At 42.9% G+C, this 20,007-nt stretch overlaps 1 protein-coding gene across 1 annotated transcript; it reads left to right on the top strand.

The window, feature by feature from the left end:
• The first annotated feature begins 1,194 nt into the window (after window positions 1–1,194).
• RPP30 (ribonuclease P/MRP subunit p30) lies at window positions 1,195–18,049 on the top strand. Its single transcript, XM_015866890.3, has 11 exons — window positions 1,195–1,298; window positions 2,070–2,125; window positions 2,433–2,489; window positions 2,765–2,839; window positions 3,380–3,451; window positions 7,695–7,784; window positions 9,789–9,905; window positions 13,279–13,308; window positions 13,712–13,749; window positions 14,918–14,997; window positions 16,956–18,049. Exons 1-11 carry the CDS (start codon window positions 1,217–1,219, stop codon window positions 17,060–17,062), a joined length of 804 nt encoding a protein of 267 aa, XP_015722376.1. The 5' UTR covers window positions 1,195–1,216; the 3' UTR covers window positions 17,063–18,049.
• Window positions 18,050–20,007: the final 1,958 nt, after the last annotated feature.

Here is a 20,007-nt window from a genome sequence, read left to right as displayed (position 1 = left end):
TTGTATTTGAGCTGGGGCAACCCCAGACATTCAGACTGGGAGAAAAACTCACTGAGAGCAGCCCTGCTGAGGAAGACTTGGAGACTTGATGGACAAAAAGTTGGATATGAGCCAGCAGTGTGCACTTGCAGCCCATAGAGCAACTGTATTCTGGGCTGCATCAACAGAGGGGTGGCAGCATGAAGAGGGAGGTGATTGTTTCACTCTGTACTGTCCTTGTGAGCCCCCACCTGGAGCACAGTGTCCAAGCCTGGGGCTCCCAGCACAGGAGTGATATGGAGCTGTTGTGATGGGTCACAAGGATGGCCACGAAGGTGCTCAGAGAGCTGGAGTACTTCCCTGGAGATAGGTTTGTTCAATCTGGGGAAGGCACCAGGGAGATCTCGTTGCAGCCTTTCTGTGTTTAAAGGGAGCTTATAAACTCTTCGGCCTCAGTGTGCCAAGGAGCAGTGCTGTGGGCAGGGACGTGCCTGGGAGCTGTGGGCATTGCTGGAGCAATTCTGCCTGGTTAAGGGTTTAGCATTCCAAATAACCCACTGAACCTCCAGGCTCAAGGAAGTGGAAGCAGAGGGCTTGTGAGGCCTCCCAATACCACCTTGATGATGTGAAGGAATCACAGCCTTGCTTGTTTTAGCAGCTGCTGTAACTGTCCCAAACAGCAACAAAAGTGGTCATTACCACCTGTATTTCACATATGTGCTGATTAGCAGCAATAAAATGGGTGGGTTTTTCAACAGTGCTACAGAGTCAAAGCATGTTTGATTTGTGGTCTCCTGGAATTGTTCATCTCTTTTGCATTTTAGGGAATATCTCTAGAGAAGCTGGGACTAATCAACCTAGGATTTTATTTCACATTTTTTAGTTAACGCAGGAAAACGATGGCCTTAACTAGGAACGGTTCCACCCCCCCTCGGGCCATACAGCAGCAGCGCTCGGTGGGAGGCGATCCGGCCGCTAAGAGGAGCAGAAGCGCATCTCCCCCTGCTGGGCAGCGCACACACCCCGAGCTCCCGACTGCTCCGCTCGCAGCACAGCCCCCCACGGACACGTTCAGGAGCGCATAAAAGCTCGCACGCTCCATCACCCAGAGCTCCGCCTGCTGGTCCAGAGCCCATCCCGCTCCTCGTAGCAGGACTACCAGCCCCAGGTTGCTCCGGGCCGCCGGGGGCGGTGCCGGCTGCGCTCACAGCCTTCGTTCCGCCCCGTGCTGCGCAGCATGGCCGGCTTCGCCGATCTGAACGTCCCGCAGGGCGCGGATAGGAAGGCCGTGCAGAGCGTGCTGGAGGCTGCGGCGAACCGTGAGTCGGGGCGGGGAGCGGGTGGATGTGTTGTTGAGGATGGGGTGGCTGTGCTGGAAGGCGGCGCTGGCTGAGGGCTGCAGCAGCGGCGTGAAGGATGGAGAAGCGGGGCTGGACGGGGCGGAAGCTCCATGCGCCGGTCCTGCCCTGTCCCGCGAGGGCATGGGGTCTGTGCCGTGCCTGAACAGCGCTGTTATTATCTCCGGTTACTCTCCAACCTCTGCAGAGAACTTGTTCCAGGGTTACTGATCTTCAGCACAGGCTTTATGGCTTTCTCTAGTCCTGTCCACCACGGCAGTCTTTCTGTTTGTATCACCCTTCAATCGTGGTCACATCTCCCCTCATAATGCATCTTCCAGTCCGCTGCTGCAAGGCGCAGCCTTTGTGTCGATGCAGAGCCGGGACCTGGCAGCCTGTGTCTTACCCCACTACCCCAGGCTCACAACCACACCTCAGCCTGCCCTGCTGTACCCATTAGGTAGCCGTGCATCTCTGTGCGTACCCCAGCACTGGCCGTGCACAGTCCCTTGTCCTTGTTACTGTCAGTCAGTGAGGATGTGTTGTAAAGGCTGGCTTGTGCTAAAAGAAAAAATTGTACTCTTAAGACACATCTTTGAGTTAACATTGAGCAAAATTCACTGTGAAAGGTAAATGTGCACATCGTTATTGATTTTGAGATATTTAAATAATGAGCATGTGACTGTTTTCTCCTTGTGTCTGTTTCCATTACTTGCTGATCAAAGCAGGCTCACAATGTGTTTTCTTTTTTAGTGGGATATTCTGCAGTTGCTCTTAATCACGTCATCGATTTTAAAGAAAAGAAACAGGTAATTTCAGTTCAGCTTCTTTGTTGGTGATGTGTTTGCTCTCGTAAATCTCTGTGCCACTCCTCTATCCTTTGTTTTTACGCACTCACCTAAATGAAGGCATTTGTATTTATATTTATAACAGAACTCTGATTTTATAAGCCTGTATTACTGCCCTGGAGTTAATTTTTACTATGGTCTGTGAATTGTCCTTAGGAAATATTTTGTTAGTATGTTAAGCTTATTTTTGGAGTTGGAACACAACTTCTGTGTACATTCTAAACATCCCTGTTGTATTTTGGATAACTTTGTTTTGTTTTCTTTTAAGGAAATAGCCAAGCCGGTGTCTCCATCAGAGCTGTTTCCATCTTTGCCTATTGTGCAGGTGTGTTTATTACGTTCCATCTATGTGTTGTTACACTGAGCTGCAATTTTTCCTTTCAGTTTATCCACTCCTCAGAGAAACACAGTGAGCCCTTCTTTCTGAAGGGCAGTTACAATATATATGTTTTATATTAGGGAAGCATAACTACAGACTTCCAGAAAATTATTATAGGCAAGAATTGGTGCAAGGCACAACTTTCTTTTTATAGTAGGCAGGGTGAAGGTTGCCACAAAGTTTGTCAGCTTTTAAAATCTTATATTATTTTTCCATCATAGGGGACATCTAAAAGACTTAAAGTCTTAACCCGGCTGACACTTGTTGTTTCTGATCCTTCCCACTGTAATCTCTTGGTAAGTACATTCAGTGTATCTGCTTGTTTGTTTGTTTGTTTTAATTTAATTTTCTCAACGAAAGAATGACACTTTGGGAGTTGTGTATTGGATTTAATGGATTTCATAGGATACTCAGTACTGATTTCTCAGACCAGATCTTTAGAATCTGAAGCATCATGACCCCTCACGCAAGTGTCTGTGAAACAGAACGTGATTGTGCTGATCGCTTATTAGTATGGGGTAGCAGTTCTGTTCCTTTATTCTTTTATTTGAATTCTGGACTTCCATGTGTACACTAGAATACCAGGAGGGAGACCAGTGTGTGTTTGTGGAGCTGTGTGCTTGAGACAAAAGGTATGTGAGTGGATGGGACAAGCCTCAAAATGACCTCAGAGAATTGCTCACAGTAGAGACCTACTATTTAATTAGATTATCGTCTTTGTTTTGGTGCTTGAAAATGGTGAGGAAATTTTCTCATTATTATTTTGGTTATAATCATTGTGTGTATGCTTGTCACCTGCCAGAAGTCAAGGTAGTAATTATTTCCTCCTTTTGTAGAGATCTACATCTGCAAATATAAGATTGTATGACATCATAGCTGTATTTCCAAAGACGGAGAAATTGTTCCATGTAAGTACTATCTGTGAGTTGTCATAGAGCTGGCACTAACCATCAGTGTCTTGGAGTGCTTTGAGTGCATGCTTTGTTTTGTTTTCCATTCTATATAGCCATGTCATGGGGCTAATTAAACAATGTAGGTTCTCTGGTCAGCAGCAGGCAGACTAAAAGATTGGGAGAAATCCTAGAAGGGTAAAGGGCCTTGATGTGATCAGTTGGTCCTAAACGTCTGCAAGTGGTCTGACTGACTTGCTTTCAAATGCTCAGCTCAACTTCTTGTCAAAATGCTTTCATTGCAAAATGGGGGGAGAAAAAGTGGCACATCTGACCATCTCAGGAAGCTCCTGAGTCGTATCATTAAGAGTGAATTGGAAGAGTTGGTAGAGGTGATCTGTCTGTATTGCCCTTGGCAGACAGCAAGCTGATGTGCAATTTGAAGAATGCACTGTGTCACGGAGTTATCTAGATCAATCTATGTCTGTGATGGGGGGCAGTAGGCCTGTGGGCTCTCCCTCCAGCCCCAAGAATGGAAAGAAAAAAGGGAAAGGGGTAGGGAGATGGGAGTTGGGCTCAAGGAGATAAACAGAGCAGCAGCAACAATCTAAGGAGGAGAACTTATTTTACTAATTATGATATCGGAATGCAACATAACACAATATAGTATGATCTAATTGAAATTGGGGCTAATAAATCAAGTGAAATAAGAGAGAGAGGTTTCTGAAGACCAAGAAGCCTACTTTAAAATTGAAGGTGCCACAACTTGGAAGCACACCCACACTTACTGCCAGGCAGTGTGAGAGAGAGCCAGTGTCACTTCTGTGATGTGTTTTCCTCTCTGACCGTGAGGTACTCTGGGACATGTAATTCTTCTCTGTGTTCCACATGATGTTATGATGTGGAATACCGATAGCAAAAATTACAAAACCATGACACACTGGGACACCAACTGCAAATGTGAGTCTCTTTGGAGGAATGCCGGAATTTACTTTCAAAGAGAGGTTGTCGAGAAGCTGACATTGTTTTTCAGTTAGGTTAAAGCTACTTTCTGGTGCTGCTCAATACCTATCTTTGGAACATTAAAACTATATTTTTCTGATTTATTTTTTTTTTAAATTATTTCCTGTCCTTTTTGAAAACTTGTGAAGAGGCTGTAAAAGGAGGTGAACTTGAAAGGAGAAGAACTGAAGTATTTATTGTAACAGTGACAACTTAATGAAGCTCATTTCCAACTGATTTTTTTTTTTCTTCCCTTGCCAGACTCTGAACTCCTGAGGGTGTGCAAGAGTCAAAAGTCTTCTAAAAGGCTTTCTACTTCTCTCCATAATTTTTTTTTTTTTGGGGGGGGGGGGGGGGTGCTCTGTTAACAGCATAAAATTATTGTGATTTATTCCAGATGCATGCCAGAGTCCTGAGGCAATCGGCTGGTGTAGTTGCCAAGCCACTCCACTCTAAGATATTTGAAAAGTCGTGGCAGTCAGATGAAGTCCCAGTTGATTGGAATAAGTCAGTGGCACAGACATTTTTAAGGAGGGTAGAAGGGATGACCCAGGGAACTACTGACCTGTCAGCCTCACCTCTGTGCTGGGAAGGTCATGCAGCAGATCCTCCTGGTATCTGTGGTAAGGCACGTACAAGAGAGGGAGGTGATATGGGGTAACCAGCATGGGTTCATGAAGGGCAGGTCCTGCCTGTTTTTTATGATGGTATAACTGCTTCAGTGAACAAGGGAAGAACCACTGCTGTCACCTGTCTGGACTTCAGTAAGGCCTAGATGCCATCTAGAGAGACCTAGACAGTGTCAGGTGGTGGGCCCAGGTGAGTCTCATGAGGTTCAACAAGTGCAAGGTCTTGCACCTGGGTTGTGGCAACCTCCACAATCAGTCCCAGCTAGGGGACATGAGGATGGAGCATGGCTGTGCCAAAAAGGACCTGGGATACTGGCAGATGGCAAGCTGGACATAAGCCAGCTCGCAGCCCAGAAAGCCACCTGTATTCTTAGCTGCATCAAAAGAAACGTGGCCAGGAGGGTGAGGGAGCTGATCCTGCCTGCCTCTCTGTTCTGCGCTGGGTGAGACCTCACTTGGATTGCTGTATCTGCTTGTAGAGTCCTCAGTGTAGGAGAGATGTGGACCTGTCGGAGCATGTTCAGAGGAGGGCTGCAGGAATTGTCTAAGAGATTAAACACTTCCATTGTGAGGACAGGCTAAGAGAGCTGAGGCTGTTCAGTCTGGAGAAGGCTCAAGAGGAAACATTCAAGGTCAGGCTAGATGGGGTTCTGAGCAATGTAGGTGTCCCTCTTCCATGCAGGGGAGTTGAACTAAATGACTTTTAAGGGTCCATTCCTACCCAAACCATCCTGTGATTGTTCATACTTAATGACTTGGATGAGGCAGAGTGGCAGAGAAAGGCAGGGAGGAGCTTCTCATTGATCTCAATTCTCAAGTGGGCTCACTCAATTTGTCGTGTGTTCAAGCAAGTGCCTGAAATCTGTTGAAGGTAGGCAGCAGTAGTACACTGTAAGGCTTTGGAGGGGGGACAGGGGCTTGTCAGGTGGTTGTTTTGTTTTCAGACATCCCTCAGTTCTGCTGGTGCAGTCGGGCATCTCTGGCTGGCTGTGGTTTCCCAGCAGATGGGGCTCTTGCCCATGGTAAAGCCAGGCAGGCACTGGGCTGTGCAACTGCTACATGGTGTTTTCTGGATGAAGTTTTTGTGCTTCAGGTCGTTTTAGGATGCTGGGTAACCTTAATCTGCCTGAATGTGAGACTTGTCCAGGAGCCAGAGCTGGGCTGAATGTGGGCTGTTTAGAGAAATCTCCCCTGCTTCTGGAACTGATTAGGAGGGCTTGTTTTCTCATCACATAGGGGCAGCTTGCCTGCTTCTGGTGTGTATTCTTGCTCTCCATTTTTTTTTTTTTTCTTGGATTTCTCTCTTCCTGAATTTTCTATGGCCTCACTGTCATGTTTTCTAGGACATGATTCAGAGCTATTTGCATTGAGCAAATTCCTGTAAATCAGCTCTGTCTAGGTGGTAGTTTGTACTCCACGTAAGGATGGCATTAGAACTGGCTACAGTACTGATAAACTTGCATTCCAGGTTTGCATTTGTAGTATATTCAACCTGTATTCTGCCTGAGAGAGCTAATAAAGTTAGGGCTTGAAGATAACGTTCAGTTTGAAGGAAGTTCTATCAACAGCTAAGGTAAGAAATATTCCTAAAGCTGGGCCTCTGCTCTCATGTCTGCAAATTACATGTGAACAGACCATTGATAGAGTTTGCAGAGCCCTGTGCTGGAGTAGAGTGTCACAATCCTGCAGCCCCGCCACGGGACTTCAGCCCCACTGCTTTCATGCTGGTGCAAGGAGGGAGGGAAGGGCTGGCACCTGGCCCAGATGGATTTGGAGCAGTGGGTGGCAGGTTTCTGAGCATGGAGAGTTCCTCTATACATCAGAAATTCCTTTTGAGCATGTTCAACATACTTCATCTTATTTGTTACAATGCTGCTTACAGGTGTTAATCTGGTCCTGTGAAATCATCTTTTCAGGGTAGACATATATAATTCCTACAAGTCTTGTGTGCGTGAGATTATATATAAATCGAGGGCTTGCTTTTAAGGCCATTTAATTTTCTGTATGTGTTAATGTGGAGATCTTCCACCATTTGTTCCTTCATTCTCCCTTAATACAGGATATGAACTGTGGTGTGAGTTCAAAGCTAAGTGTTTAAACCATGAGCTTAGGTGCCAACTTAAGACTTCTCCAGATGCTTAATTTTTAGAAACAGTTGTCTTTCTTATCCAGACAGGAAAGTGAGGCACTGTGGTGTGGACCCAGTACTGGGCACGTGGCATCTTTCATCACTTCTAAAATTCTTTCCTTGTTTCAGTTTTTTCTTGGTTGCTGATGGTAAAAATACTTGAACAGCTGCAACACTGGGAGAGTGATGGATCCTATATTAGCTGTATGCTCTTTTGCCAAAAACCAGCACTGCTTCTGCATGTACCATGTCAGAAAAGAATAAAGCAATAAGTTTTGTTTTTGGGTTGGTCATTATTGTATTGGAAAAGCAGTTCTGTAAATGAAAAAAGGGTTGGGATTTGTAGCCCCAAATGCTCTAGCTGTGCACTTTGAGCACTGCTGTTTTATTGGCACACCTGAAAGGTGTTGTACTACATTTCAAAATTGAACTGCCTCTGGAGAGGCATTTCTTGTATTAAGAAATGGTACATCTAATAATCTGTTCCTGTTTCTTTGCTTAGATTGCTTGCACAACTCTTGATGTGGATCTAGTATGCATAAATGTAACAGAGAAGCTTCCGTTCTACTTCCGAAGGCCTCCTGTAAATATGGTAAATTGACACCTATATTGTTTTCTGTCTATTAAATGTCAGTCTGAGTTGAGTTCCCTACAGTTTCTTTCTCACCATTCCCACTCAAGTGGTTCTTTTTATTTTCTTGCGTAATTTATTGTTTTAGATGTCGTTCACTTCAAAGCCTCCACTTGCAGCATTTAATACACAGTGATATGTATTTGTTCTTTCTCCTTTCTACCCTGTTTCTGAAGATAGGAAGGGTGTTTCCAAGGAGTGGAAACAGAACCTTATGATTACTGCTGTGCTAACCAGTGAGGTGTAGTGTGATTGCTGACAGAGCTGCCTCCTAAATGAGAAGGGATGCAGCTGTGTCAGATAAATAGTCCTGTAATTTAAAAGGTGGGAGAATGTGAATGACAGTGTTAATTTGGGAGAAGGACATTGTGTTAGATATTCAGAAGGTGACATATTGAATCCATACTTAGTCAAAGGAATGTCTTGGGAAGTAAACCAAGTGTGGGATTGCTCAGTATCCTCTGTGGTACTCGAGCTAGCTGTCTGCATGTATCAAGTATTTTGCTAATATAATTCTGCCTACTGTAGGTGGTTTGGCAGAAAACTTAATCTGAACGTGCGGTTATGTGAACCAGTATTTTCCTTTAAGTTTATGTTACTGATTGTTCTGCGTGGACATGTTTGGCTGGTGTTTTAGTGCATTAGGATTTAAAGCTGGAACTGGCTAGAAGTCCTGCTTCTGTCTTTTAGAGAAGCCTTAACCTAGAATAAACCAGAATCAATCCTGACAGACCAAAAGTAATGATTTGGAATTTTTCCACAAACTTAAAATTCAGTATTCCATTTGGGAATAAAAATGTTGTGTGAAATGTTGTCTGAAAGTACCCTCGCTGCCTGAAACTCTGGGAGCTGACCCAGGTGAGGAGGTACTTTCCTCATAAGCTGTTTCTCATCTTCCATACTTCCAGCTTCAAGACAGTCTCTTGACTTGTTGTGTACATCCTCAGGCAGTGAGGTTTGCTTGTTTTGATGCCAGGTTGGCTGGCAGCTGGAGGAGCAGGGATGAGGTTAGGTGTATCCTTACTTTGAAATGGGTGTATTGCCATTACCTGTTTTGGTTTTGATAAGTACAGTCTTCTTGTTTGCAGATGTTGGACTAGCTCTGTGTGAAACATTTGATATGTACATAGCTACATATCTACTCAGCTTCCATGCAGCCATTATGGCTGGATTAATTCCATCTGTATTCAATTATTGGACTCTTCTTACTATATTAGCATTGTAGTGTTTTATAATATGATTGAAAGCATGAAGTAACATTTGGTGCAAATTTATTATAGGCCAAGGGATCAGGAGCTTCTAGCTTTGAATTGTCTTTACCACTATGTATCTTATAGGAAGTTGTTCAACCTTTCTCTGTACATTCAAGAAAACAAGAATACAAGGGCTTTGGGGAGGTACTTTCACAGACAGCAAAGGGTGTTAAAGCAACTGAACACACACTAAGTTCTGCTATTTGGAATCAGCTGCTGTTCTTTAAAATGATCACAAATAGCAACACAGTGCCGTGAGAGAGAGGAGACAGGACCTCGCTGCTACATTTGTGCAAGGACGATTTCCTCATCTGCAAGATGTAGTTGCTGTGGAAAGCAGGGTTATTGCTTATCGCCAGCAGTGGAACAGGAGGAAGAGGGTCCTTGAAGTTTCTGGGCGTGTTTCTGATCAGCAGTAGTTACTTGCCTCATCCTCTCTGTGACAGTGGAAAGCCACTTACAACTACTATGTAGGTGTTATTTCTTTATTTGTTAAACCTCATCTTTCTGTCCTCCCATGGCACACAACTGGTGTACAGTGAAACTTTTTCCCCTGCATTTCACATGATGCTGTATTCCTGCTGGAACAGTTTCTCCTTCAATTTTTTCATAACACGGTTAAACTGTGAATAAATTGCATCAATAATAGTGGTTGTTGAATTGTTTTGCTTCAATCCTTTTGATTTTTTTGATCACTTTCTTTCATGTGAAGGCAATAGATCGAGGCATTTACTTTGAACTTCTTTACACGCCTGCCATCAAAGACTCCACAATGAGAAGATACACATTTTCAAATGCGATCAGCCTGATGCAGATCTGCAAAGGAAAGGTAAGCTCTCAAAGTGAAAGCAAGCTAATTAATTTGGTTCAAATTCTTCTGGAGTTGTACAGGCTGAACCATTTTAAATGAGTGTTGATGATAGAGTTTCTGAAGCTGTGTCTGAATCATTGCCTGCTACTATGAGGACACAATCATTCTGGCTCCATATACTCCCAGCCATGTACCTCTGCATGTTTTCTTCTTAAGTTAAACTGCCTGGTTCTCTTTTTTTCAGAATAGCATACCTGTTATTTTGGTATGCAGTACCCAGAACAAAAGGGAAAAAGTTTGCACTGGAACTGAAATCCACGCATCTCTTTAAAATCCCTCACTTCAAAGCTCTGATTCGCCAAAAGCACTTTTTTGGAAAATATACCTTGAAGATGGGCAAAAAAATAAGGCAGAAATCCTGTTTGTTTAACTGTTAGGAAATCCCCAGCGCAGAGAACAGACCCAACAGCCTGCTGGCTCAAAGCCAAGGTTTTGCTGAAATCAGATCAACTACATTCTTCCCTGCTACTGAAACCAAGGGAAGAAGTAATCCTTGCAGCTGAGATGCCGGTGCTCCATTGCTTTCATACCTCATGTCCTCTCAGGCCATCAGGCTAAGCTCCCTGCTATGTGGGTCCTCTCAGGCTGCATGATTTTAACAGGGAAGTGTATAATAGTATGTACTGGAGTTAAAAGAGATTGTGCAACATCATTGTTGCTAGGAAGGGCTTTTGCTGCGCTTAGCTAGTCTAGAGAAGCTAAGACTGGCATTACCCTGCAGATGCATTCTGAAGTGGGATATAGGGCTTAGGAGGCCAATTAAAAGCAGAATCATCATTATTGCAGTTCCACCTAGGAATGATGACCTTTCTTATAGGACAGGGGTCCCTAAATAGATGAGTTCTCTTGGTGCTAAAGAAGTGTCTTTCCTGAGAAGCCCAGTTCTGGGGGTTAATCACACAAGATAGTGACTTTGACAAAAGTTGCATTCACACAGAAACATATGGGACTCCTTTTTGCTAGTTGTCTTCTTTCCTCTGTGCAGCTGAAGAAATGTTTCTCACTCAGTTGTTGGTTTGTATCACGCAAATTGAGTTAGCATCAAGGAGTGATTGAGTTGTTTGGTCTGTGCTCTAGAGCCTTTTCTTTCTACATGTGTCTATCTAATACACCATTTGTGTGTGGGAGGTAAATTGGCTGACTCTGGGCACCATGATTTGTTGTAAGCCACTGAAAGAGCTAGAAATGGATTACTAGTTTGTCATTGTTTCTTGCCTGTATTTTTTTTGCCTCTGGGCTTGTTACCTGGTGGGCCAGCAGAGATGGCTATTAGTGCTTGCTGGCAGTTTCTCTGTCAGTTATGTAAACGCGCTTTTTACTAAGATGAGGTGAGGCTGTTCCATGGGCTGCTCTCATTGGCACCTTGCACACCAGCCACCTTTTGTAACCTACAGCTGCTGAGCTTGTAGCAGCTTTTGGATTCTTTTCCACTATTATAGTAGCACAGAGAAACTTCCAGAAACTTACTGGCCAAGGAGCTGACCTTCAGCAGGGTCCCTAGAATATGTTAAAATTCAGCAGTGTGCTGAATGGTTGCTTTCTTTTACCTGAGGAGATAATGATTAGCCTTTGAGTTTTTCCCCTTAGCCCTGCCTTTGCTTGCTTCTCCTCTGTTTGCTAGCTGTACTTTCCTGTCTGCTTGTCTCCTCCCTTCTTACCCATCCTCTAACTGGAAGTCGGTTAGCTTTGAATCAGCCAGAGCATATATCCAGTACATAGCAGTGAACTGCAGTCCTGCAGGGATGGGTTCAAGATGGCACAGCTGCTCTGGGAGCTTTTCTGAGTTGAGAAGACAGGAATTGGTTTTTACAGCTCAGAGCAGCAGACTTGTATTTTCGCAGTGAACTCTCACAGTCAGCACTGATGAAGCTCAAAAGCACCCTTGAGGACTGTAGTACAGTCACTTTAAAGGTGAACTACACAGAAGGAAATATCCTAGGCTCTGTGCTGTTAAGTCACTTTGATGTATGAATTGCTTCTGCTCCTGGCTTTCCTTATGCTTGTGCAGAGTTCTCAGCCCCTTCTTTTCCTCCTCGACACATGAGGAAACCTTGGGCACAGTATGCGCAGTACAGTCATTTCCGTGCAAATAGCTCTTTCATGGTTTGAGTTCCTGCTGTGCACAGAGCATTTTCTTCCAACAACTGCCCTGCTCTTTGCTGGGGGGCAGTAAGATGAGCGAAGCAGTACTTTGGGAAGGGATCATAAGCCCCACTGTGTAAGTGAAGGTAGTGTGGTGTGTTGGTGGTACTGACGTCAGAGAGGGAAAGTCTTTTGTTGCCTTGGTATCAATTTCACTCTCACCCACTCAAGCAGGAATTCCCAAAGCCTTTATTTGAGATATATTATTTATATATATATTATATATTATATATATATATATATATTTTTTTAGTGCGTGGAATCTTTTTTTTCTGCTGCAGTTTCCACCTGAGCTAAACAATCTTCCCTTGAGTGAGCATCCTTAGAGGCTTAACATAAGAGCACTGGCAGCTGACCTGTGCTATATGCCAGTCCATGAGCAGTCATGTACCTGCTGTGTAGAAAACCTTTGGGAGTGAAGGAAGGAGGGTGTCTTTCTGCCTGGTGCTTTTCATGGGGATTCAGGTTTGAGGAAACACAATGTATGGTGTGAATTGGCTGCTTTTACCTGACTGCAGACTGGTTTCCTCCATCAGTGTGAGTTTGATTAAGGCAACATGAATGGGTTGGGTTTTGCTGCAATGCAAAGAGTAGGTTGAAAATTTAGGAGTCAGACTTCCTAGAGCTGTGGTTTGTGTGGGCTCCTGGGATTCTCTTACAAGATCATCTGTGCCTTCCTTAGTATAATGCTCAGCATCCACTTTGTGCCTGACTGCTCTTGCGTGTATCCCTGTCCCTTTCAGCTACTATCTCCAAAGGCAGTAGTACTTAACACAGTGTGCACAACTCTGCATTTCTTCTTTTCTCTTTAAGTCCCCTCAAAGTCCTCTATAAGAGATATGAGTGCACTTGTTTAATAGCATCACTAAGATTTATACTTCTTGGCCATAACCCTCTAAAAGGTGAGTTGCTTATTCATCTCAGAGCTCTCTGAGCTTAGCTTTATAGCTACAAAGGAGGACTTGTCCATGTGGCCCTTTCTCTGTAGAGTTTGGGGAGGTAGCCTGGGCTTATTTGTTTCCTCAGACTGGTGGAGTTCTGTTCATCTGAGTGCACCAGACAGCCACAGTTAATTGTGTTGTCAGCCTGAACTTAACTAATGCTCATGAAGTCGTTGCTGCTTGTAAGTTTTCCATTTCTTGATGCTGACAGATGAATGTTTATTCTTTTGTTCTCTTGTGTTTTGCAGAACATCGTTATATCTAGTGCAGCTGAAAGAGTAAGTCCTGGGCTTTTGTTCAAGTGAAAACAATTTGAGCATTTATTGCAGCTCTAAATACTTAAAATTACAATTTTTATGTGTTAATAGATAACTAAAGTTCTAAGATTGCCACCTTGTATGCTTTTGATCAATTGTTTTACTGAAGAATTGTGTGGGGTTTTTTTTAACCTGTTTGTTTTGCTTTGTTTTTGTTGCTATGGTATTTTCTGTGACAGCTTTCTTACAGAGAGGGACTCTGTTTTGCAAAATAGTGGTATTTTCGTGATTGTAGTAGCACATCTTCAGCGGCTTGCTATTAGGTAGCATCTAATTTTGCTTTCCTGAATGGCTGCTTCTGCAAATAGCTTTGTACTATGTGCTCACATTCTACCAGCCTCCAACCTTCTTTGTTTTGTTCTAGCCTCTAGAATTACGAGGTCCTTATGATGTGGCTAATCTGTATCCTTTTTCCAAGTCAGTGATGGCAATTAATAGTAACATGTGAAAGTTGATTGGTTTTGAGATTTTTCCATTCCTTGCTCTCCTTGAACTTTACCCAGTGATGCTTGTTGGTGACTAATTCAATGACTCAGAGTTCTGCGTGGGTGTGGAAGGAGCAACACAGATCTTGGTCATGGAGTGACATGAACTGTTGCTGTAAATAGTGATGTCTGAGAATGGTTAAAGATGAGTTCTGTGTTGTGATATGTGTTGATATTTGTGTTGAGTGTAAGTGGGAAAAGGAGTAAAAAACCCATAATCATAGATCTTTGAATAAAAAAAAAACCTTTGAAGTCAGCGAGCACTGCTGACCAAACCAAAAATTACTTCTGATCTCAAAGACACTCAATCTTTGATAGAATAAGCCATAAAAATCATGTTTTTATTTAGGAAAAATGAGGCTGCTGTCTTAGCACTAGTTACTTTGGCTCTTAATTTTTCAGTCCTTAGTTCCATATGTACTATTAAATGACTATTAAGTGAAGGATTGTGTTCTTGACAGAAAGCATCATTCCTCCCTTTCTTACAGGAATTCAGATGTGTTTTTCCTCCTCCCTGCCTGTAGGTGTGTGTCCAGACTGCCCCTGGAAGGGGAGGCATTTGCTCTGAGTTGTGAGAACTGTGTGGGAGGGTGTTCAGGCTGGAAGGATTTTACGTGTGACATTTTCTTCCCTCTTAAAAAGAGCAGTGAAGCTTAACTCAAATTAACATACCTAATTTGGTGTCATCCCTATTCAAGGTGGCTGGGAATTTTTCAACATAATGCTGTTGTATCAGACAGTGCCCTTTCCCACAAAGCTGAATTTTTCAAGGGGGTAGCTTTTTATTTGATATTATGTTCGAAATAAAATTTCTTATGTTGACAGACTTTTGTTTTCAAATGACAGCTGCTTGTCTGGAAAAAAGCAGCATTGACAGGAGCCTTCCAGGAGGGCTTCTGGGGAACTGCAGCCGGGAGAATTAGTTGCCTCAGGTCTCTGCCTCTGGGTAACCTTATGCAAAATGTCACTCTAAGTTATGGTGTTGCTAATTCCCAGTTATTTGTAGAGTAAGCAAATCTGTCATACAGTCTTCCTTGCTCCTTTTATTCCTTCCTGTGCATTTTGATCCTGAATAAAGGTGACAGAGGTTTGCTGTTTGGCCTGTCAGAAGGCGAAGCCAAGGCAGCTGTATCCACCAACTGCAGAGCCACCATACTTCATGGAGGTAAGTGAAAAGCATGTGCAAACTTAAGCAATTCTTGCATTTGTTAAGGTAAGTTCATGTTAGTTCATGTTTTCCAAAAGGTCTGAGACCATAGAGAATAAGTCAGCTTGGACTTTTTTCTGCCTAGTTCAGTGAATGAAAAGGAACTTCTGCAACAAGAGATGATTGCTGTGCTAGCAAATCACTGGCTGAATTGGTGGTACTGTCTGTACTGGAGTACTTGCTTTACCACATTAAAAAGACTCAAAAATTGTTTAGCTACAACACAGATCAGCCTGTTCTCCTGCGTTTTGGAGATACCTTTTTTTTTTCAGAAGGAGTATAATGCTCGTATCTGTGACAGCAGCAGAAACTCTGTTACTGAATTCAAAACAGGTTCACCCAGATTTTTTTTTTTTTTTTGCCCTTACTTTCTTGCAGCATGACTACAGAAGCAGCCATTGCTGTGTTTCTCTGATACTTCATTATTTGATCTACTTCTGACTAGCTCACTTTTTGGTGAGGACCATTTCAAACTTGATGCAAACTGTGAAGTCCCATGTGCCTGATGCTTAGGAGGAGGTGTTTCATATGGTGTACCATGACTTTAAGTTCTGGTGAAACAAAGCTTGCTTTCTTATCCTCAGCAGAGGAAGTTTGCATTAGCTTTCTTCTGCTTTACCTGTCCATTTTAATATTGAAGAAAGTAGAAATGTAGCATTTTGCCTCCTGCAGAAATTAGAAGGTTGAATTATGTGTCCAGATGGCAGTTTGTTCTCTAGCCATCAATATATACTCTTGCTTTGCTCTGTGGCCCTTTCATTCACCTTCTCTAACCTCCCTTTCACTTGTTTATTTGCTGGTTCTTGGTGTTCCTAGATTTTTGATGTGTATTCCAATGGCAATTTAATTTTGTCACCAAGTTGTGTGTCTAGCTGTTAATTTCTGCTTCTTCCAGGATTTGTTGGATAGGTAGGTTCTAGTCTTAACAACTTCAGCTGCTCTAAGCTGCAGACACATGGTAGAATTTGGTTAGCATTTGTTGTTTCAGTAGAATTGTAGTTTGAATATACTGTAATTCATAGTGAGTAGCTATGATCTCTTCAAGAATGCATTTCTATGATCAGGGTCATCCATCCTGCTATGCTACTCATCTACATTGTGACAGTGTTGGAAGAATTTCTGTTAAGCTTATGTGGAATTTCTCAAGACCTTCATTTTTCTTATCTGTGAGGTTAAAATTAATAAATGTAATTTTCCTGTGCCCCAAAGAATAGTAGACCAGAATAAGTCCATATATTTTGGCAAAGCTCTTATGAAACCACTTTGCTAGCAAGAGTATTTGTTAGTAGCCTTGTCTGCCTTAAATCTTCAGTGTTTGCAGAGAAGCATTGTAGTAGCGGTTCTGAAATTGGACTGGTTCTACTGGGTGTTTGGCAAATGTTTGAGGAGTAGCATGAAATGGTAATGCTGTGAGTTCTGTAAATAAAAGATGGTTGAATGCTATGAAGCCACTTACTTGGTATGTGTATGTGAACCTCTGCCAGTGTAGCTGTGCCAATGTAGTCTTTTTAAGAACCCTGAAGTATGTGAATGTTTATTTATTTTATTTGAGAACATTGTTTTGCTCAGAAATACTGAAATGCTTTTTGACATGTGTTCAAGAATGTGTCTTTCTGTCAGTATGGAACTAATGAAGCCTGCTTGCCTGTGGTTTCAAGTATGTCCCCCCCAACCCCCCTCCCCCAAAGTCCCAGCAGACCTCAGTTTTCCCTCATTCTTGCTCTAATTCTGCACCCACCCTCATATTTCCCACTTTAGTTTCCCAAGTGTGTCCTACGTCCTGACTGTGCAGGTGGCTTACCTGCTGCGTGAACTGCATGGCTGGCTGTGAAACATGCTGAATTGCAGCAAGCATGCATTAAGTGCATTAGTATCAGTTTATTTGAGGTAATTCAGCTTTTGTTTGTATGTTCCAGAAACTCGGAAGAGTGCCTGTGGGGTAGTTTACACAGTGAAGAAGCTTCACAAGGTTGAGGAGGAAGAAACAGTGCCAGCCTGCAAAAAGGCTAAGACTCAAGCTTGAGCCAGTTGTCAACAGGAGCCTCCATCCAGTCTTTACCCAGGGGCTGAGTCTTCCTCCACCCTCCAGTTGGCTTGGTTCTTCAGTTACTGATTTTTTTTAGCTTGAAGAAGAATTATTCTTTTGGTTTCCAAGTGAGGAATTATGTTGGAATGGGACTGCTGAATGGTATTTTACCACATCTGGAAGGTCATCCTATTGCTGGGCTTCTGGACAAGGGCAGGAGGGCATCACTCCACCTTGTCCTACCTCTTCTGGAATCATTGTGAACTTGCTCAATAGAAAGTATCCCTAAGGCAGAAACATCATGTCAAGTGTACTTTTTTATATGAAAAATGTTTTCAAGATGGCATGCCTGTTAAGTCTCCCTCTTATAGTACCTGAAGTTTTAAAACATGTCTCTGTACTAAACCTTAGAACCATAAGTCAGTAAAGTGTACCTTAAATGGCCTGAAAGAATAATTGTGCAGTAAAAACTTCATCTGCTTTCTATTCTGTTTTGTGATCAATAACAATCCCAGCATCTGGTTTGCTCACTAGGAGAAATCTTGAGTTTGTGTCACAGGAACACTGACTAAATCAACCTGTTAGACACACAGTGCAAAGGTTATCTCCGTCCTTGAAATCAAACTTAAAGCCAAACAGTAACATGAGACGTTTGCCATGGATAGGAAGAAAGAGCCCAAGGTTATCCTCAGGGTGTGCTCAGCATGGTGTGCAGTTGCAGCATAACAGCTGCCTCACCTGGACCTGAGCAGTCTCCATGTCACACAACTTTTACTGTGTCATGTTGGATTTTTTTAATGTCCAGATTGTTTTGCTACCTCCTGACTTTCTAGTTTTTCTTCCTGTTAGTGCTTCAGTAAATCTAATCCAAAAAAGCAATTATAACAGATTTCTTCTCAGTGAAGCGTTTTCAGACGTCATCCAAATGTTGACTCAAGTTTCTCTTTTGACCAATATAAAAATTACATAAAATGTTGTACTTAAGATGCTTTTGTGCCAGCTTTATTCTGAATATTAAAAGCCTTGGAGCATGACCAGAGAAGATCAACAGAGCTGTGAAAGGTCTGGAACACAGGTAATATGGGCTGAGGGAGCTGGGGTTGTTCAGTCTGGAGAAGAGGAGACTCAGCGAAGACTTTATCATTCCCTACATGTCCCTGAAAGGAGGTTACAGTGAGGTGGTGGTCAGCATCTTCTCCCAGGCAGCAGTGGTAGAACAAGAGGTAATGGCCTCAAGTTGCAGCTGGGGAGGTTCAGATTGGATATTAGGAAAACTTTCTTCTCAGAAGCAGTGGTGATGTACTGGCACAGGCTGCCCAGGAGATGATGGATTCACTGTCCCTGGAGGTGTTCAAGAAAGGTGTAGATGTGGCGTGGTTAGTGGGCTTGCTGTTGAGGGGTAGATGGTTGGACCAGATGATCTTAGTGGTCTTTTCCAACCTTAATGATTCTGTGATTCTCTATTCTTATCTGACAACAAGCTGAGGGGCACAAGTTGTGACATGTAAAGTACTGCAGAAACCTTGCAGTGAGTTATCTCTGAGCTCTTAGTAGCTAACGAAGCTCTCAGTAGGCTCATGGTTTTATGAAATGCTGGTGTAAGTCACAACAGCTTTTGCATCATTCTACTAGCAATAAAGTAGTTTTTCCTTTGTTTTTATTTTGCTTGTCAATGTCATGATAAGAGTCTATTTTATTACTGGTGTTGAGATACAACATCAATATTATTGATGTTATATATAGTGGCTTCTCATTTATGGACTTGCCTCCAAATTAAGGTTCTAACCAAATAAAGAAGCACTGGAAATGTGCCTGCTCAATGTAACTTTTATGAGTTATGTACTATACCATGCCTTGGTGTGAGCGTGAGAAGAGTTTTGTAACTAGCGTGCAGAAGGAAGCTTTTGAATGCAAGTTATTCTACTTTCACTTGTTTGACCTCAACTAGGGAAATGTAACATCTGCATCTTTGCTCTTTAAGTAGATACAGCGTTTCAGGAACTTTGTGGGAAGTTTCTTTTTCTCCCAATTTCCAGGAGCACTGAACTGCTGCTCAGTTAAGATAGTCAAGATGAGTTAGACAGCACTGATGTAATTTCTGTTTCCTGGAAGATATGTTCCCAATGTCCAGATGATTGTGCAGAAGCAAGTACAGAAAATAGTAGCTTGCAGAGGGAGACAGCAAGCAGAGACATACCATAGTTCTTATGGGGGAAAAGTGTGTTTTCAGGTGACACAAATTACGGTGCTTGCTGTGTGAAAAGTCTCATCTGTCTAAATCTGTTGCTTCAGTGCAGGGTAGCTGCAGACAAAATAGGCATTTGTTCTGCCTGCTTCTCTGTGGGGTTTTTGTAAATTCATTTTCAAAATTGGCATTCTAGTAATAAATACTCATCACTGGCCATTCCTGACCTTGTTTTGTTGCCCAGGACTTTGTTTTGGCCACACTGTGAAGTCTGTTGGCTAGAAGCCAGCTGTACTGGCTGGTGAATCTTTGTGGGAGCCTGTGGCATATTTCACTGTGAGGCTGCTCTGTGGAACGTTCAGATTTTAACTGAACATGGCGTGTGATGTCCCAGTGAAACTGCACATCAATGTCTCTGCTTGCTTAAGATTGTTCTGCCTCTACTTGAAGCTGTGTGTTCCACGCTGCAAGCACCAACCGCTGAGAAACAGGGATTTATAATCAAACTTGGTGATAAAACTGTAGCTTTGTATCTTACTAGACACTTAAGTACCAGCTTTCTGCTTCCATATGTGTGTTTGTGTGTAATGGAAAGGCAGTATTTATCCAGCAGTGGCAGGAAGGTAGCTCAAGAGCTGGCTACTTTGGGCAGCTGAGACCTTTTTCTTTGAGTATTTATGAATTTTAGAGGCTAAGGTATGAACTTTAAGAGAACTGTCTGGTGCATGCTTACTGCTCCATAATACACTCTAGCAAG

The sequence above is a fragment of the Coturnix japonica genome, chromosome 8, assembly GCF_054131305.1.
Source record: "Coturnix japonica strain WE chromosome 8, WE-NBRP24, whole genome shotgun sequence".
NCBI classification, from domain to species: Eukaryota; Metazoa; Chordata; class Aves; order Galliformes; family Phasianidae; genus Coturnix; species Coturnix japonica.
Note: the sequence above shows the minus strand (reverse complement) of the source record. Positions and strands in the feature narration are given on the sequence as shown.